The sequence below is a fragment of the Phocoena sinus genome, chromosome 5 (genome assembly GCF_008692025.1).
Source record: "Phocoena sinus isolate mPhoSin1 chromosome 5, mPhoSin1.pri, whole genome shotgun sequence".
Classification (NCBI taxonomy): Eukaryota; Metazoa; Chordata; class Mammalia; order Artiodactyla; family Phocoenidae; genus Phocoena; species Phocoena sinus.
The window spans coordinates 109,747,772-109,766,505 of record NC_045767.1 but is presented as its reverse complement, the minus strand read 5'-3'; the positions used below and the strand labels follow the sequence as shown (position 1 = coordinate 109,766,505).

The following is an 18,734-nucleotide window of genomic DNA, read 5'->3' as shown; positions in this document are numbered from 1 at the left end:
CTAATATTAAAAAATGCAAAAGTGGGACTTCCCTGGTGCACAGTGGTTAAGAATCCGCCTGCCAATGCAGGGGATATGGGTTCAATCCCTGGTCCGAGAAGATCCCACATGCCGCAGAGCAAATAATCCCATGTGCCACAACTACTGAGCCTGCATTCTAGAGCCCATGAGCCACAACTACGGAAGCCCGCGCGCCTAGATCCCGTGTTCTGCAATAAGAGAAACCACTGCAATGAGAAGCCCGCACACCACAACAAAGAGTAGCCACCGCCTGCCGCAACTAGAGAAAGCCCACATGCAGCAACGAAGACCCAAAGCAGCCAAAAATAAACAAATAAAATGTATTAAAAAAATGCAAAAGTACTTAAATGGCAAAAAAAAAAAATCACTACTTTATTGAAGAATATTTTGTTTGCTAATATGATAAAATATTTGAAATCCTTCAACTAAAAGAAAAATCTATAGATTGCTATATTAATAATTGATCAAGCGCTTTTATGCCCTTTTATTTCATAAAAAAGACTGTTTTTATTACTTCAACTAAGCTGACCTGCCACCTACTTTACCATTCCATTGAAGCTAATAAGAATTGAGTTCTACTCTATAATAGATAAAATTCAAAGCAACATCAGACAAAAGCGCATTACGACATTCTTACTGAAATGGACTTTAACTTACACAGATTCCTAAAAACAAAGCTATTAAATGATAATCCTGATCACATGTTTTACAGATATAACACATCAGTTTAAATAAACTAAACTTTGATAGACAACTTTTTAACAAAAGATTGTCATGAATTGTGTACACCCACACATACACTATACTTACAAGACAGCGTATAGTGTTTTGCACAACATAGTTTTTTAATAAACATTCTGTTTACAACTGTAGGATTAAATAATAAAGTTAAGATGTTCACCCAATCAATGATGTCATGACATTCAAGGACCATCTACATAAATCAAAAGCAGAAGATGTCAAGGATATCCCACTCCAGTGATAATCATGTAATGAACTAAAGAGATGTGCATTTCAGATCTACACTGTCATCAATCCCTTGATAATAATTTAAACAAGTCAGCTACTTTACAACCACAAATGGTATATTAAATACATGACATCTCTTTTTTGAAGGAGGAAGTAACTAGCAGTAGCAAAAGTTCAAATGTATTATTTAAGAATGCACAACATGAATTCAAGGCTAAATATAGATAACCTTTAGAATATAAGCTGTCTAGGAAAAAAAATGTTTCATCTTGTAGAGTATTATTTAAGATTTAAGACCAATGTAGTTAGAAATATATTAAACATGAACATGCCTCAATCAATAGGGGTTCTGTGGTATAAATAAAGGGAATTCTATTTCTATGAAAATATTAAAAATGTTTGCTCTCTTAAAATTGACTCTCATGTGAAACAAATACATTTTCTCCACTAAAAATTCAAGTAACAATAAAATCAGTTCGTAAGTATTTGTTTCTATTTAGATATTTTATAATCATGCTTTAGAACATTACTATAAATATTATAAATCTCATAGCAAGATTATAAAGATTAAAATGAAAAACTAGTAGAAAGTGTAAAATTAAATTAGCTTAGAATACAGCTGTTGTATATGCCAGGATTAAATCCTATTCACACATTCTATGGAAATCTAATAAAATGTGAAACAAATACACAGATTAGTGATTAAGAGATAAACTGCCTAGATCTGGATTCCAGTTGTTAATTCTGGGTTATTTCCTCTTTATGCCGTTTTCTCATTTATAAAATGAGAGATAATAACAGTACTAGTTCAGAGGTTTATTGTAAGAATTAAAGTAGTTAAAACTTATAAAGCACCCATGACAGTTTCTGAGCCAACATAAGGACTCATGAAATATAAGCTACAATTGTCACCATTATCCCTTATCTAAATTGCAAATGTATGTACCATTTGGGTCAGATCAACTTAATTTCTTGTACTGCACACTGTTTTAGAAGTATTTTTCCTCTTTTCAATTCCACATGTTTTCTCCTTCCTCATTCTCTCAATTCATTCACATAAGAACACATATATCACCAGCACCATGATCACTAAAACTTGAAAGAATGAACTGCAATCTCAACCCAGAGTTACAAAGGAACTTCTCCATAACCAATTAGAAAGGACACTAAGGAATACGTTCCAGGTTAGGATATTAGGCTGAAATGGCAATTTTAAAAGTTTTTTCTTCCTTCAAATCCTAAACAAATTAGCAAAAACAAAAATATTGAACAACAACCAATAAAACCCTAACAAAAATAACCAAAATAAAAGAAACATAACATAAACTACCAAACATTAAAAAACTGGTTACCTTGGGGAAATTAAACATACTGGTATTAGAACTAAGGTTGCAGTAAGCTCAGTTCCTAACCATGTCCCCGAAGCAATGTTGGTAAACTAACAACATTCTGATAATTTTTCTTAATGCCTTCATATATGGAGAGACACAAACCGAGTAACTACTGTTCTCTCTTGTTTCCTCTTATTGAAGATGCTAGAAAAATCTACAGTGCAAAAATTGGTGAAACAAGGAAGTGAAAAATAGGGCTGACTTCCCAGGGCAGTAGCCTCCAGAGTACTCTCTGAAATGACGGATAATGATTCACAGCCTAAGCACTTTTTCCCTGATGAGAATTGTCCATAGTTTCTAATAAGATGGAATGAACTTGGTAGAAAATACTTAATGAAATCTTGTAAAAGAAAGCAAGACTTAGGTGTGCTACGAAGGCCTCCTCACCTATGTCAAAGATCTCTCTCCCTCTTTTCATAACAGGCAAACAAAACTGGGCAAAAATCAAATTTCAAACATCAAAGTGTAGCTCAGTGACCGAAAAAATTAGCTTTAGCTTTAGAGACAGTGAGAAGGGAAGGAGTTACCAAGATATTATGTCTGTGTAAGCCAAACAGTAGTTATGCAAACATAAATTGCCAATCAATGAATAAATAAAAAACAAATAAAATATTTAAATAAAACTGGAAGATTCTATACAAAAGACAAAGAATATATAACAAAAAAATGAAAGGAAATTCCTCATGATTATTTTCTTCTAAAAAACAACATAAAAATATAACTCAAAAAAAAAACCAAAAAAAATAAAAGTCAAGATAAGAGAAAAAGGTAGAGAGGCTGAAGATCTAAATAAACAAAATGAAGAACAAAACAATCATTATAGGCAAACCACAGACAGAGAAAATAAAACATTAAAAACTTTACTCATGACTGGAGATCAAAGAAAGTAAAGCAATTAAGAAATAACTAATAGATATGAAAGACAGACATATCTAACATAGATTTATGTGTCACTAAGAAAAAGAAAATAAAATGCAAAAGATAGTTCACATTTTAATTTATAGAAATTACTAAGAACTGAAGGAAAAATCTGAATTTTCAGATTATAACAAAAAAAACTACGTTCCAAGAACTTTTGATAAATAATGCTCAATATTAAGTCATATTCCTGTTAAGAAATCAACTCCATGGACAAATAAATCTCAGACAAAAACAAACAAATTATCAACTAAGGGAAAATATCAGGCTGGCCTCAAACTTCTCTGAAAGCAACGTTCAAAGCCAAAATACAATGAAGCAATGTCTATAAAGTTCTAAAGGAATGCAAGGGTTAGCCAAGAATATTCAATCCATCAGGATGTCATTCAGATATAATGACAGCTGGCAAATATTCTTAAACATGAAAGAATTCTAAATTTACAGCACACATGAACCTTTTGTTGGGGGGAGGGGAGGAGATGAAACCTAGCCAATTAAGAATTGAGTCAATATTCACACAGTGGAATACTATAGGAATAAGAGGGAACAATCTAATAGCGTAACATAATAACATAAAACTCAATGCTGAGTGAAAAAATGATGGCACAAAAGAATATATATTGTATTATTACATTTATATAAAATACAAATTCATTTATGGTGTTGGAAGACAGGATAGTAGTGGTCCTTAAAAGGTTATAGACTAGAAGGGGGCTCAAAATTGCTGGTAATATTTTATTTCTTAATCTGAGGACTGATTACCCAGGTGTGGTCAGTTTGTGAAAATTCATTGAACTGCACACTACTGATATGTGCACATTTCCATATGTATATTTTTTTCAGTCAAATTTAAACAGAGCATAATAAATGGTAAAATATATGTTTCTCCTACTTTTCTTTCTGGGAAAAAAAAAAAAAATTGAGTCCAAAGAAAGAACCTGGGGGAAATTAAGAAATTATTATGACTAATAAAAGAGGGGGGTGGGGTAATGAATTCACTTAAACATATTACAAACACTCAAGTACTAGCAGAATTGTTAAAATAAATGAGTGTTACATATTTAGACAATATGAAAAATAAAATATAACTTTAAAAATTAGAAGTTGAAGAGACAAAAATGAAAAAGAATTATGAGGGGACTAATATCTTCAACTTTCATAGCAGGTTGTGGATTAAAGTATGCAATTTAAAAAACAAAGATATGAATAAAGCTCTTATTTAAAAAAATCAAGCTCTTCATTTTTTGATAATTTATTAACATCCTGTTCATTGAGAAAATGATGGTTCTTTTGTTAAAGAAACATTTTCTTGTTTTTCCATTGTTGTTTTTATTTTCTTAAACTTACATACAACACTGCAATAAGCAGGTTTACATATCTATGCTTACATACTACTACTTTTTCTTAAAGATATATTCACAGAATAGGGTTATTGAGTAAATGGGTGTGTGTGCACATGCCTATATAATTATTATTAAAATACATATGAACATATTGCCTTCCCATAACACAAAAATGTACATTTCCACTAAAAATATAATACCATTGCCCATCTCATCTCCCCTATCTCCTTCAACAGTACTAGCTATCACTCTTTCTTTCTCTCAACCTGAGAACAGAGAAGTTATATCATAATTTCTCTAATTTACATTTCCCTAAATATTTGTGTAATATTCAATCATTTGAATACCATTCTAAATGCTACTGGTAACTTATATTCTTCTGTGAAATCCTTATTCCTGTCCTCTGACTATTTGCCCGTTGGGTCAATTTTTCACTTATTTCATGAGAATTATTAATATAGTAAACATATTAATTTATCAGTCTTTCCATGTTCCATTATGTCTTTCCATGTTGTTGATGGTATGTTTCCTCAGCTTAATATTATATGTAGTAACAGACGCTTACTTTTTATACTTTCTAAGTGGCCTGTCTTGGTTTCAAAATTCTCCCATATGCCTCAGTGCCACTTTTACAGTTTTCCAAATCTGTTTCTAAAATACTTACTATGTCATCTTTCATCCTATATCCTTACTCTATCTGGAAAATTTTTTATATATATTGTCTTTATAGTATTGTTTTAATTAGTATTGTTTATCTGGGAAATCAAGTATATCCTCAATATTTTTATTTCATAAATCTTAGGGCTACACTAATGCATTTCTTTTCCCACATTAACTGGATATTTGCAGATCCAAATATATTTTGTGGAAGATTTTGATATTTAGATATTTTTAAAGGTATATTTAAATTTCAAATACTCCACTGTTATTCTAACGGAATGATATGCTAATGTTACTGTATTGAATTTACATATTAATTTGAGAAAAACTGACATCTTTTGGGGCAGTAATATTTTCTCTTTTTGACTATAAAGAACATTATGAAGACATTTGGAAAAATATGAATAAGGTCTATATTTAAATAATAGCATTGCACCAGTGAAAATTTTCTGATTTGATAACTGTACAAGATTAAAACAGAGAATGGGCATAGGAAATTCTCACTTAAGTAATTAGGGGTAAAAGGGTATCATGGCTTCAACTTACTCTCAAGTTCAGAAAACCAAAGAAAAACAGGAGAGAAGCAAATGTGTTAAACTTTTAACAACTACAGAATCTAGGCGAGTGTTGAGGGTAGTTCTTGTACTACTCATTACTCTCCTATAAGTCTCAAATTATTTCAAAATAAAAGAAGGATTCTATGTCTCTGTTGCTGTCTCTCTCTCTTACACACACAGAGCAAGTTACACTACCCAGCATGGAATGATTCTCCAGCAGTTTATATTTTGTATTGTATTAATGAGATTTTATACTTTTGTTACAAACAGTGTCTGTACATTTCTTAGAGAATTCAACCCAAAATAGTACTTTTGTCCTAACTGTATACATTTCTGATTTCCATTCTTAGCTGGCTACTGCTTGCTACTCAAAAGATAATCTATTAATTTGTCTGCATATTTATCTTATATCCAATAATCTTACTAAAGTCCCTATTAATTCTGGTAGAAAAATATTCAAGAATCTCTTACATTTTCCTAGATCATAGCATAAGCAATCTGAAAGTAATATTACATCTTCTTTATCTACCAATTATATTAACAATATCTTGCACTTGCAAAAACATTTAAAAATTTTGTTAATGTTAATAGAAGATATCAATCACTCTTTTTTTCTTGATTTTAATAGAAACGGCTTGAAACATTTTAAATAATACTTAGTAAATAGTCATTATCATATTTAGATTGTTTTCTGATATACATGATTTTTTCTCAGTTTCATTAGAGCTGGATACTAAAATTTGTACTATGCTTTTTTCTACATTTATTGATATATTCACATGATTTTCCTATTTTTAATTTGGTGATATAATTTATTTTATAGGTAGATATCTTAATACCAAATCATCTTTAGCATCCATAAATAAATTATAAGCAGTCTACACTATACAGCTAACCCTTGAAAAACATGGAGGTTAATACACATATAATTTATAGTCAGCCTTCCATATCCAAGGTTCCTCCACATCTATAATTTCAACCAACCGCAGACTCTGTGGTACTCTAGTATTTACTATCAAAAAATACTGGCTGATGGGCTTCCCTGGTGGCACAGTGGTTGAGAGTCTGCCTGCCGATGCAGGGGATGCAGGTTCATGCCCCGATCCAGGAAGATCCCACATGCCGCAGAGCGGCTGGGCCCGTGAGCCACGGCCGCTGAGCCTGCGCGTCCAGAGCCTCTGCTCCACAATGGGAGAGGCCACAAGAGTGAGAGACCCGCGTACCACAAAAAAAATAAAAATAAAAAAATAAAAAATACTGGCTGATAAGTGGACCCCCCAGTTCAAACCTCTGTTGTTCAAGAGTCAGTTGTATAGTTCCTTCATTACATTGTTGGATTATGTTGGTTAAAGTTTTAGTTAGAATTTTGTGACTATATTGTTAACTGAAATTTGTCTTCTACAGTTTTATTTTTCCAGTATCTTTTTTCATACTATGAAGGGTGTATAAAATGAACTGGGGGCTTCCCTGGTGGCGCAGTGGTTGAGAGTCCGCCTGCCAATGCAGGGGACATGGATTCGTGCCCCGGTCCGGGAGGATCCCACATGCCGCGGAGCGGCTGGGTCCGTGAGCCATGGCCGCTGGGCCTGCGCGTCCGGAGCCTGTGCTCCGCAACAGGAGAGGCCACAACAGTGAGAGGCCCGCGTACCACAAAAAAAAAAAAAAAAAAAGAACTGGGAGAGGTTTTCATCATTTTTAATGTACCAGAGAAATATCAGCAACATGTGAATTATCCCCTCTTAATATATTAGAAAGAACCCAGATGGTGCTTTTTAAATTTTTTTTCCAAATTTTTAACAAATGTTCCTGTCAAATGCTTCTAGTTCTCCTTAAGTGTGAATTTTTGTAATTTATACAGCTATAACACCATTAATTTCCTCTATGAATTCACGTTTGTTACACATGTTCAGAAGCAACTGCTGAGACAAGCACTGGCCCAGGATGGGTCTTTCACTTTGTCGCCCCTGTGAGGATCCAAGAAGAAAGCTGTATTCTCCCTCATTTCCTCAGCTACCACCTCAAGGTTAAAGAAACTTCATGCCGCTTGTTCAGCTTCTCTCTAGAAACCTAAAGGATCTCATCTACCATAGGGGTTTTCATTTCCAGTTAACTAGCTCTGTCATGCCAAGAGAGGGCAAAAATCCTTCACTATTTACTTTATTGGAAAACTATCAAAGCCAAGGCTACAGAGTCTTGCACTATCTGCCTAGAATCCCCATGATTCTCTCGCAAATTTATTTTTAATTTTTTGATAATACATGTTTGCTAAGACCATGCTGCCATTTTACCTACACAGTTTCCCATGACTAACATTTTTAAATGGTACCTTCCTCACACCACTCCTAGGTTTAACCTACCTCAAATTCCGCATGTCTGTGAACATCCTCTGCTCGCTGCCTGCTCAGGATAAATTCAGCTTCATTCGCTACTCTTACTAGGTGATCCTTCATGGTTTGACTAAGCAACCTATAAAGAGATAAACATCATCAAATAAATATATGTATACACATGACATATATGATTATTCATTGCTCAAAGGTGATGTATTTTATTACTTGGGAGAGCAAAGAACATTTACTCCCCTTTTCTGACATCACACCAAATGAAGGACCGTTATTTTACACTAAATAATTGAAGAACACAACAGCCAAAAGTTATCCTTCTGGCAACAGCAGATTCGCTTTTATCAAACTATCCAAGAAAAGCAACTGAAAATGCTAGATTAAATTTATCTTTTAATCTTTTTTAAGGTATTGGAGAGTTTCCAAGGTAGCCAAGATTTAAACAGCCAGGATCCTAGAGAAGATGTTCAGCATGACCTTTCCCACCGACACATTTGCTATTCACAGGTGGGAATAGAGAAGCTAAACAGAGCTGTTATAAGTCTTATAGAGCTGGGAGACAAAAATTGAATTTTATAACCTGTCAAGGTAGAGTAATCCTAGTAGTTTACCAAGGCTTACAAAAGGAGTCCAAGTATACCCCAGGAAACAGACAACAGTTCTCAAAAACATGAAAACAGACCCTCAAACAACATTATGGAATTTGCACGTAGATTAACTGGCAGTCAAATAACTAAACAAAATTTTCAGAATCTCATATGGTGAGAAGAAAAAAAAAAACAACATAAAGAACAGTGTTGTAGACTCACTGTAAAAGCCTGGGCTTTAAGAAGACCTAGAAGGGCTGCGAGATAAGAGTAGGCAAACTGTAAATAAGGCAACTCTCACAAAGATTTTAAAAATTCCACCTTTGAATCAGCTCAGTCTTAAATTAAAATAATTGGCACCTAATTTAACTGTTAATCAAAAATCAAAAGGAAATCCTCTCTACAGGAAGATATCATCATCTAGAGACTGTTAAATACAATTTCCTGCATTATTAAATACAATGTCCAACATTTAATCACAAATGAATGTGACATATACATGCTACTATATAATAAAATGAATAACTAATAAGTACCTACTGTATAGCACAGGGAACTCTACTCAATACTTTGTAATGACCTATATGGGAAAAGAATCTAAAAAAGAGTGGCTATATGTATATGTATAACTGATTCACAGGAACTAACACAACATTGTAAATCAACTATACTCCAATAAAATATTTTTTTAAAAATCACCAGTGAACAGGTAAAATAAGAGACAACAACAAGTGAATGAAAACCAAACAAAAGCCAACTCATAGAAAATCAAGACAGTAAAGTTTCGACAGCCTCATCCATCAAAGGGCAGAGAGCAGAGGCAAGAAGAACTACAATCCTGCAGCCTGTGGAAAGAAAACCGCAATCACAGAAAGATGCACAAAATGAAAAGGCAGAGGACCATGTCCAGATGAAGGAACAACATAAAACCCCAGAAAAACAACTCAATGAAGTGGAGATAGGCAACCTTCCAGAAAAAGAATTCAGAATGATAGTGAAGATGATCCAGGACCTCGGAAAAAGAATGGAGGCAAAGATCAAGAAGATGCAAGAAATGTTTAACAAAGACCTAGAAGAATTAAAGAACAAACAAACAGAGAAGAACAATACAATAAACTAAATGAAAAATATACTAGAAGGAATCAATAGCAGAATCACTGAGGCAGAAGAATGGATAAGTGACCTGGAAGACAGAATGCTGGAAATCACTGCTGTGGAACAGAATAAAGAAAAAAGAATGAAAAGAAATGAAGACAGCCTAAGAGACCTCTGGGACAACAGTAAATGTACCAACATTCACATTTTAGGGTCCCAAAATGAGAAGAGAGAGAGAAAGAACCCGAGAAAATATATGAAGAGATTATAGTCGAAAACTTCCCTAACATGGGAAAGGAAATAGCCACCCAAGTCCAGGAAGTGCAGAGAGTCCAAGGCAGGATAAACCCAAGGAGAAACATGCCAAGACACATAGTAATCAAATGGGCAAAAATTAAAGACAAAGAAAAATTATTGAAAGCAACAAGAGAAAAACAACAAATAACATACAAGGGAACTCCCATAAGGTTAATAGCTGATTTCTCAGCAGAAACTCTGCAAGCCAGAAGGGAGTGGCGCAATATATTTAAAGTGATGAAAGGGAAGAACCTACAACCAAGAATACTCTACCCAGCAAGGATCTCATTCAGATTTGATGGAGAAATCAAAAGCTTCACAGACAAGCAAAAGCTAAGAGAATTCAGCACCACCAAACCAGCTCTACAACAAATGTTAAAGGAACTTCTCTAAGTGGGAAACACAAGAGAAAAAAAGGACCTACAAAAACAAACCCAAAACAATTAAGAAAATGGTAACAGGAGCATACATATCATTCCTTAAATGTGAATGGATTAAATGCTCCAACCAAAAGGCACAGGCTCGCTGAATGGATACAAAAAGAAGACCCACCTGTATGCTGTCTACAAGAGACACAGTTCAGAACTAGAGACAGATACAGACTGAAAGTGAGGGGATAGAAAAAGATATGCCATGCTAATGGAAATCAAAAGAAAGCTGGAGTAGCAATACTCGTATCAGATAAAATAGACTTTAAGATAACGAATGTTACAAGAGACAAGGAAAGACACTACATAATGATCAAGGGATCAATCCAAGAAGAAAATATAACAATTATAAATATATATGCACCAAACAGAGAAGCACCTCAATACATAAGGCTAACAGCTATAAAAGAGGAAATCAACAGTAATATAATAATAGTGGGGGACTTTAACACCTCACTTACACCAATGGACAGATCATGCAAACAGAAAATAAGGAAACACAAGCTTTAAATGACACAACAGACCAGATAGTTTTAATTAATATTTATAGGACATTCCACCCGAAAACAGCAGATTATATTTTCTTCTCAAGTACACATGGAACATTCTGCAGAATAGATCACATCTTGGGTCACAAATCAAGCTTTGGTAAATTTAAGAAAATTAAAATCATATCAAGCATCTTTTCTGACCACAACGCTAGGAGACTAGAAATAAATTACAGAGAAAAAACTGTAAAAAACACAAACACATGGAGGCTAAACAATACGCTACTAAATAACCAAGAGATCACTGAAGAAATCAAACAGGAAATCAAAAAATACCTGGAACCAAATGACAATGAGAATACAATGAACCAAAACCTATGGGAGGCAGCAAAAGCAGTTCTAAGAGGGAAATTTATAGCAATACAATCTTACCTCAAGAAACAACACAAATCTCAGATAAACAATCTAACCTTACACCTAAAGGAACTAGAGAAAGAACAAACAAAACCCAAAGTTAGTAGAAGGAAAGAAATCATAAAGATCAGAGCAGAAATAAATGAAATAGAAACAAACAAAAAAAATCAACAGCAAAGATCAATAAAACTAAAAGCCGGTTCTTTGAGAAGATAAACAAAATTGATAAACCTTTAGCCAGATTCATCAAGAAAAAGAGTGGAGAGGCGCTTCCCTGGTGGTGCACTGGTTGAGAGTCCGCCTGCTGATGCAGGGGACATGGGTTCGTGCCCAGGTCTGGGAGGATCCCACATGCCGCGGAGTGGCTGGGCCCATGAGCCATGGTCACTGGGCCTGTGCGTCCAGAGCCTGTGCTCTGCAACGGAAGAGGCCACAACAGTGAGAGGCCCACGTATTGTCAAAAAAAAAAAAAAAAAAAAAAGTGGAGGACTCAAATCAATAAAATTAGAAATGAAGAAAAAGAAGTTACAACAGACACCGTAGAAATACAAAGCATCATAAGAGACTATTACAAGCAACTATATACCAATAAAATGGACAACCTGGAAGAAATGGACAAATTCTTAGAAAGGTATAACTTTCCAACACTGAACCAGGAAGAAACAGAAAATATGAACAGACCAATCACAAGTAATGAAATTGAAACTGTGATTAAAACTCTTCCAACAAATATAGTAAAGTTTCATAGTGAAACCAAGCAGGACCCTTTGGCGCTCCTGGGTACAGAAGCCTTCCTGTGTCCCCCATTCCTTGTTTGTAGGGAACACACTCCAGCCTCCATGGCCTTCCCTAAGTTCCAAAGGGGAGATTCAAGCAGTTGCTAATCAGGGAAGGGAGAGGATGCAGATACGAGGGAGGAGCTGCCGAAAAACAATAGTGCAGCTTTGGGGCAGGGTCCTGATTCTGCCTCAAGTGATATACAGAACAATATCTTTTGTGTTCTTTATAGAACTAAAATCCCCAACAAATGGAAGATGTCGGCATTCTTCATTCCAGAGAAGAGCACCAGTGGCCAGATTAAAGGTACCAGAGAAGCTCATCAAGAAATTACCAGAGACCAGATTAAAGGGGCCTGCGCACACCCTGATCTTATCAGTGACCCTGCCTAGGTTGGGACAATGAGTTTTCGAGGGCAGGAGCCCACTGTGTCCCCCTTTGCCTGGCAAAGCAATAAAGCTATTCTTTTCTACTTCACCCAAAACTCTGTCACTGAGATTCGATTCAGTTCCAGTGCACAGAGGCCAAGTTTTTGGCATCATAATGAATCCCAATCCCGATCTTAGCAGGTCTTTCTGTGTAATTTGGCAACTTTATTCTAAAAGTTATAGGAAAATGTAAAGAACAAAGAATATCTGAGACACTCTTGAAGAAGGGAAAAGAGGAGGAATAATAATCATAATCCTAATAGAGGACTTACACTAGCAAATATTAGGATTTATTATAAAGATACAGTAATTAATGTGGTATTGGAGCAAAGACAGATGAACAGACCAATGAAACAGAAAAGAATGTGCAGAAACAAATATATATATATATTTAATATATAAATAATTATATAAATGTTATATATAAATATTTAATATGGAAATATATTTTATATAAATATTTAATATACAAATATATATATTTTTCACCAGATTCCATATTTACTGCAATAAGAGGAAGATGGAGTATTTCAAGAACTGGTCCTGCATCAATCAACTGACGTTCATATGGACAAAATTAATCTTGACTACTATCTCAAATCATACAAACAGATCAATTCTAATTGGATCATAGACAAGACCTAAACACTTCTAGAAGAAGATTACATAAGAGAGTATCTTCATGACTTAGGTTAAAATAAAGATTTCTTTAACAAAATATAAAGTACACATACCATAAAGAAGAAAATTGATAAAATTAATGATTTATGCTTATTAAAGCCAACATTAAGAGAATTAAAAACCAAACTTTAGTAAGGGAGATTTGGAATACTTATAGTCAACAAGGAAATTATATCTGAAATACATAAAAAAATCTTAGAAATAAAGAAAAGGCAATAATCACAATAAATAAAAACAACCAAATACACAAATAAGCACCTCACAAAAGATTTCCAAATGGCAAAAACGTTCATGAAAAGGTGTTGAGGTGTTCAGGATTACTAAGCATCAGGGATATACAAATTAAAACCATAAAAAATATACTACACCCCACCAGAATCACTATATTAAAAAAAAAAAAGACTCTAGTATCAAAATTTGGCAAGGATATGAAACTACTAGGACTCTCACAATCACAAAATATACTTAACAGAATGTTTACAGCAACTTTATTTATAACAGCCAAACACTAGCAACTACCCAAACGCCCATTAAGAATAAAATGAATTTTCTAAATGGTGGAATATTCATATAATAAAACACTAAAAAGAAACAACTACTTTTATGCACAAGAAAGTTAATTTCACTAACAGTGTTAAGCAAAGGCACACCAAAGAATATATACCATATGAATCATCTTGTATAAAAAAATATTTTTGGGGGCCTCCATGGTGACGGGCGCAGTGGTTGGGAATCCGCCTACAAATGCAGGGGACGCGGGTTTGAGCCCTGGTCCAGGAGGATCCCACATGCCGCGGAGCAGCTAAGCCCATGTACCACAACTACAGAGCCTGCATGCCACAACTACTGAAGGCCGCACACCTAGAGCGCATGCTCCGCAACAAGAGAAGCCACTGCAATGAGAAGCTGGCGCACCCCAACGAAGAGTAGCCCCCGCTTGCCTGCATGCAGCAACGAAGACCCAACGCAGCCAAAAATAAGTGCTAATAAAATTAATATTTTAAAAAATCTTCTCTATAAAAAAATGTTTTTTAACTAATTTATGGTAATAGAAGTCAACAATTTAACAGGTGATTAACTTTGGTGATACTACAGACCTCTCCATATAATGATTCATACTGAACGCTAGTAATGATCATACACTTTTAAACATTGCAAAAAAATACCCTGAATATATAAACGATTGACCCATTCTTGGTAAATGCTTCCATAATACCATTCACCTACCATAAATACCAACAGAATGATTCATTTTATCGAAATGGGAGTCTTCTGGAATATGTTATGTAAAAGTCTTCTAAACTCCCTTCTTTAAAGGAACTGGAGAGATAGAATGGGCAGGGCTACGATTATGTTCTTTATGTCAACAGCAAGAGTAGCTAAACTGCAATTAGATAAGGCCCACCTATAAAAGTAAGACCCAACAGTCATCAACAATGGCATGTCTACAGACATTCCATGGGGTTCTTGCATCTCTTTGTAGCAACTTTTTAAAAATAAATAAATAAATTTATTTCTTTATTCATTTATGGCTGCACTGGGTCTTCATTGCTGCACACAGGCTTTCTCTAGTTGCAGCGAGCTGGGGCTACTCTTCGTTGCAGTGTGCAGGCTTCTCATTGCAGTGGTTTCTCTTGCTGTGGAGCACGGGTCTAGGTGTGCAGGCTTCAGTAGTTGTGGTGCGTGGGCTCAGCAGTTGTGGCTCGCAAGCTCTAGAGCACAAGCTCAGTAGTTGTGGTGCACGGCCTTAGTTGCTCCACGGCATGTGGGATCTTCCTGGACCAGGGCTCAAACCCATGTCCCCTGCATTGGCAGGTGGATTCTTAACCACTGTGCCACCAGGGAAGTCCCTGTAGCAACATTTTTCTCAAAAATATAAATTAACACAGATGTAGAAAACAAACCAAGGGGAGGGGGGAGGGATTAATGGGGAGATTGGGATTGACATATACACACTACTATATATAAAATAGATACCTAATAAGAACCTACTGTGTAGCAGAGTATTGAGCAGTATCTCTACTCAGTACCCTGTAATGACCTATATGGGAAAAGAATCTAAAAAAGAGTGGATATATGTATATGTATAACTGATTCACTTTGCTGTACACTTGAAAGTAACACAACATTGTAAATCAACTACTGGATACTCCAATAAATATTAATTTTAAAAATATGTATAAATTAAGTATGCATAGACTTTGATACAAAGCAATCGTTACACTCCTAGTAACTTACCATATGAATATGTTCTCACAAGTGCAGAAAGATGCGTGTGTGTACAAGGAAGTTCCCTATAACACTTAATAAGAGTGAAAAACTGAAAGAACCAAAATATACAATCATATAATGAGATAGAGTCTTCTGAATTAACAACAGAAGTTTTTCCACAATATATTATTAAGTGGAAAAAAATTTTGAAGAATATTATGTACAATATGAGTTTGGGAAAAATATGAAAGGGAATATACCAAATTTCCAGTCATTGAGAATAAGGTCAGAATTACTAGAATTATGGCATGTGAGCCAATCTGGCCTGCCAACCATTTTTGTTAATAATGTTTTATTGGAACAAAGCCATTCCATGCCATGCCATGCCTATTTGTTTAATAACTATTATCTATCTATGGCTGTTATCACATTATAATACTAAAATTGAGTAGTAGTGACAGAGACCATATGGCCTGCAAAGTCTAAAATACTTACTATCTGACCCTTTACAAAAAAAAGCGTTCCACCCCCTTCTCTAGAAAGTTAGGCTATGTGTCCTCCTCCTCATATTTCCCTATTGTTCTAAGTTTTACAACAAGCAATAATTAAAAGAAAGGAAAAGAGAAAATCCCTAAGGAAAATAAAAAGGCTTCCTGCTCTTCTACCACTTTTTCCATATCTCTATTAAGTTCATATACACTACTTATAATTTGATTCCAGGTCTGTCAGACCCTCTCCATTAACCCCAAACTGTCTCCCAGTCACTTTAGAAGTTAATGCAATGTCCTATCTATGATTTTTGGGTAACATCATTAGGGTAAACAGTACACATTCAGGCATTATAGATAAAAACAATCCCTAGTGCAATTTTAAAACCTGCTAATGAATAACTTCCTGACTCTACAGATAGAGAAAGCAACTGCTTTCATAGTGTAGATGTGAAATATTGGTTTGTGCTTTAGTTACTCTCTAGAGACCAAAAACCACATCGTGAATTTAACATCAATATACTGCCTCACAGCACTCTAATATTAATTGGATTGATTAGTCACTGGCACACCAGCCTCTCAGTCCCCAAACAAGCAACCTCAAAGTTATTCTAGTCCCTCCCTCTTCGCTACCACCTTCCTCCAGGTCCCTAATCAATCAACAAATACTGCCAATATCTCCTCTGTAATATTTCCAGATTTAATTTATGCTCTCAATTTCACCATGTCCTAAAATATCAAGCTTTAACCATTTCATACACAGTATAACTGAATAAGTTTTCTGAGTATTTACTCTCATCTATTAACATTTTTGTGCACGATTCCCTCTGCCTTTTGAATCACTGTCAAGTATCTATTCAATACCTACTATGCTATAAAGATGCTAAGCACTGGAGATGAACTTTCCTTATATTTTACTTGGAGAGGAAGAGAACACTCTGAGGTCCTCTCCAGCTTCAAATACGAATAGATGTGCTAAGGTGGATACACTCTAAGGTGACCTCCAATGAGTCAAGGTCTTGTATGACCCCATTCCACGAGTTTAACATGGGCAGAATCTTGGACTTGGTTCTAGGAAATAGAATATGGCAAAGATGATGGGATAGACACTCCTGTGATATGTTACATTATATAGGCTCTACCTTGGCTGACAAGAGATTCTCCCACCAGCCTTGAAAAAGTAAGCTGCCATGGCATGAGAGGGCCATGTGACAAGGGGCTAGGAGAGCCTCTAGGAGCTGAGATCAGATCCTAGTGACAGCCAGCAAGAAAATGGAGACGTCGGTCCTAAAGGTGAAAGGAACTGAATTCTGCCAACAACCGTGTGAGCTTATAAGAGTACTCCAACCTACAGAGAAGAACACAGCTTGTCTAATACCGTTATTGCAGACTTGTAAAATTCTCAGTTGAGGGTCCAGTTGAGCTGTGCCCAGATGCCTGACCCAAAGAAACTATAAGATAGAAAATGTATGTTGTTTCAAGCAGCAACGTTTGTGTGAATTTGTTATGTACCTATATATAAGAAATACAAATACAATTAGGACATAAGAATACATGTGCTATCATAATTCAGTAGAAGCCAAGATCCCTATGAGCTCCTCAAGATTAAAAAAAAAAAAAAAAGCACCAACAGAGAGCTAGAGCATAAAGATGAGCCTTGAATCAAGGGCAAAAGCACAAAGAAGAGGAAATGTCATTGTGGACAACAGCATGAACAAAAAGTTATGAAGAGGGGAAAAAAATGTGTTATATTTTGAAGAGAACCAAAACACCCCTTCCTGCCATTTTTTTCCCAGATGGACACAATGTACAGATATCTAGATAGACAGATCATACTGTCTTGTTTTGCTTTGTTTTGTTTTGGTGCTTTGCATAAAGGTAACATATGATGTAAAACAAAAAAAAATCATGCAACACTTAAATAATGAAGCAACAATGGAAAGGCCACAACCCCCTTTGCTATCCATTTTTCAGAATAATCCACACAACCATTAACAGTTTATGTTCCTGTCCTTACATTTTTCTAAACTTATAAAAACATACATGGTATCTGTGGTATACATGTGCATATATAGTAAATATGTATCTGTGTATATAAATATTTATGTACACATGTATAAAGGAGTCATACTATACAAAGCTATTTATTTTACTTAATGGTGCACCATTATCATACAGAGAACTTTTGAGGGTGGAATGTAACATAATTTATGAAACTAGTCCCTTATTCAGAGATCATGCATTCTTTCCTCCTCTACCCTGACTGCTAACATCACTGCTATTTACCTAGTTACTGAAGCTAGAAATACCAGTCATATTTGACTCTTCCTTCCTCATCACCCTTCACTTTCAATAGACCAAGTACTGTCCATTCTACCTCTGCAATAACTCTAAAAGCTGTTTCTCTCTGTAACATTTTCCAGTGCCTCAGGCACTCAACATCATGGCTTCAATTTTTACAATAGCCTCCAATCAAATGTCCTTCCATTAATCTCATTATTCCAGCCAATGCCTCATCAGGGTCATTTTTCTGAAATGAAAATCTGATCATCACTGTACACTTTTTTAAAGTTTTAACTACCTTCCCAAGAGCTCCAGAAATTTTGCTACTCCTTTGTACGGTAAGACTGCTTTCTCAA

The 18,734-nt window shown here is 35.0% G+C and overlaps 1 protein-coding gene across 3 annotated transcripts in view; it reads right to left on the bottom strand.

Moving 5' to 3' along the window:
* LRBA (LPS responsive beige-like anchor protein) overlaps nucleotides 1-18,734 on the bottom strand; it is a 753,999-nt gene that overhangs the window by 456,629 nt on the left and 278,636 nt on the right. For all 3 annotated transcript variants that reach the window (XM_032633582.1, XM_032633583.1, XM_032633584.1), the window contains one exon: nucleotides 8,217-8,325. In XM_032633582.1, the coding sequence (XP_032489473.1) occupies nucleotides 8,217-8,325 (109 nt within the window). The remainder of the gene's footprint in view (nucleotides 1-8,216; nucleotides 8,326-18,734) is intronic.